Source organism: Grammomys surdaster, unplaced genomic scaffold (genome assembly GCF_004785775.1).
Source record: "Grammomys surdaster isolate TR1022 unplaced genomic scaffold, NIH_TR_1.0 125877, whole genome shotgun sequence".
Lineage (NCBI taxonomy): Eukaryota > Metazoa > Chordata > Mammalia > Rodentia > Muridae > Grammomys > Grammomys surdaster.
The window spans coordinates 632117-632960 of NW_021620702.1; the positions used below are offsets into that span (position 1 = coordinate 632117).

Here is an 844-nt window from a genome sequence, read left to right on the forward strand (position 1 = left end):
ACATACACACAGACACACACACAAGCACAGATAGACACACAGACACAAATTAGACACAGACACAGACAGACATAGGCATACACAAACAGACACACATAGACATACACACACAAGCACAGACACACAGATACGCACAGACACAAAGAGACACACACATGGGCACACATAGGCACAAACACACACAGAGACACAGGTACACATAGACACATACACATGCACGCACACAAGCACAGACACAAACAGACTCACACAGGCACACACGCACCACATCACCAAGGACCAGCTGGAGCCTGATCTTTGTTTTTGTCTTCGCTCAGGGCGAAGACCATCAAGAACACTGCCTCAGTGAATCTGGAGCTGACTGCCGAGCAGTGGAAGAAGAAGTACGAGAAGGAGAAGGAGAAGACCAAGGCCCAGAAGGAGACAATTGCGAAGCTGGAGGCTGAGCTTAGCCGGTGGCGCAATGGTTAGAGAGGGATCGGCAGTGAGGCTCGGTGGCTTAGGGACAGCGGTGTCTGGGGTGTTTGAGGTCAGCAGTGGAAGCAAGGCTGTGCTTCCTGAGGAGAGCAGTGGGTGGTGCTGAGGGAACCGAGCTGTCTGGAGATCCTGGCTCCGAAGAGTTGGTAGGGTGGACGCAGGCAACTTGCCTCACTGGGTGACATGACACCTAGCCATGGCAACTTAGAGATAATAGTGCCTACGCTGGCTCACAGTCTGAGAGTACAGGGAAGGCATGGTGACAGGAGCATGAGGCAGCTGCAGGCAGGAAGCTGCCCACCTTTAAGGTGGATCTGCTTGGTGCTGCCCACATTTAAGGTGGATCTGCCTGGTGCTGCCCACATTT

At 53.0% G+C, this 844-nt stretch overlaps 1 protein-coding gene across 3 annotated transcripts in view; it reads left to right on the forward strand.

The window, feature by feature from the left end:
* Kif5a (kinesin family member 5A) overlaps positions 1–844 on the forward strand; it is a 34907-nt gene that overhangs the window by 19549 nt on the left and 14514 nt on the right. For all 3 annotated transcript variants that reach the window (XM_028752110.1, XM_028752111.1, XM_028752112.1), the window contains one exon: positions 318–466. In XM_028752110.1, coding sequence (XP_028607943.1) covers positions 318–466 — 149 coding nt within the window. The remainder of the gene's footprint in view (positions 1–317; positions 467–844) is intronic.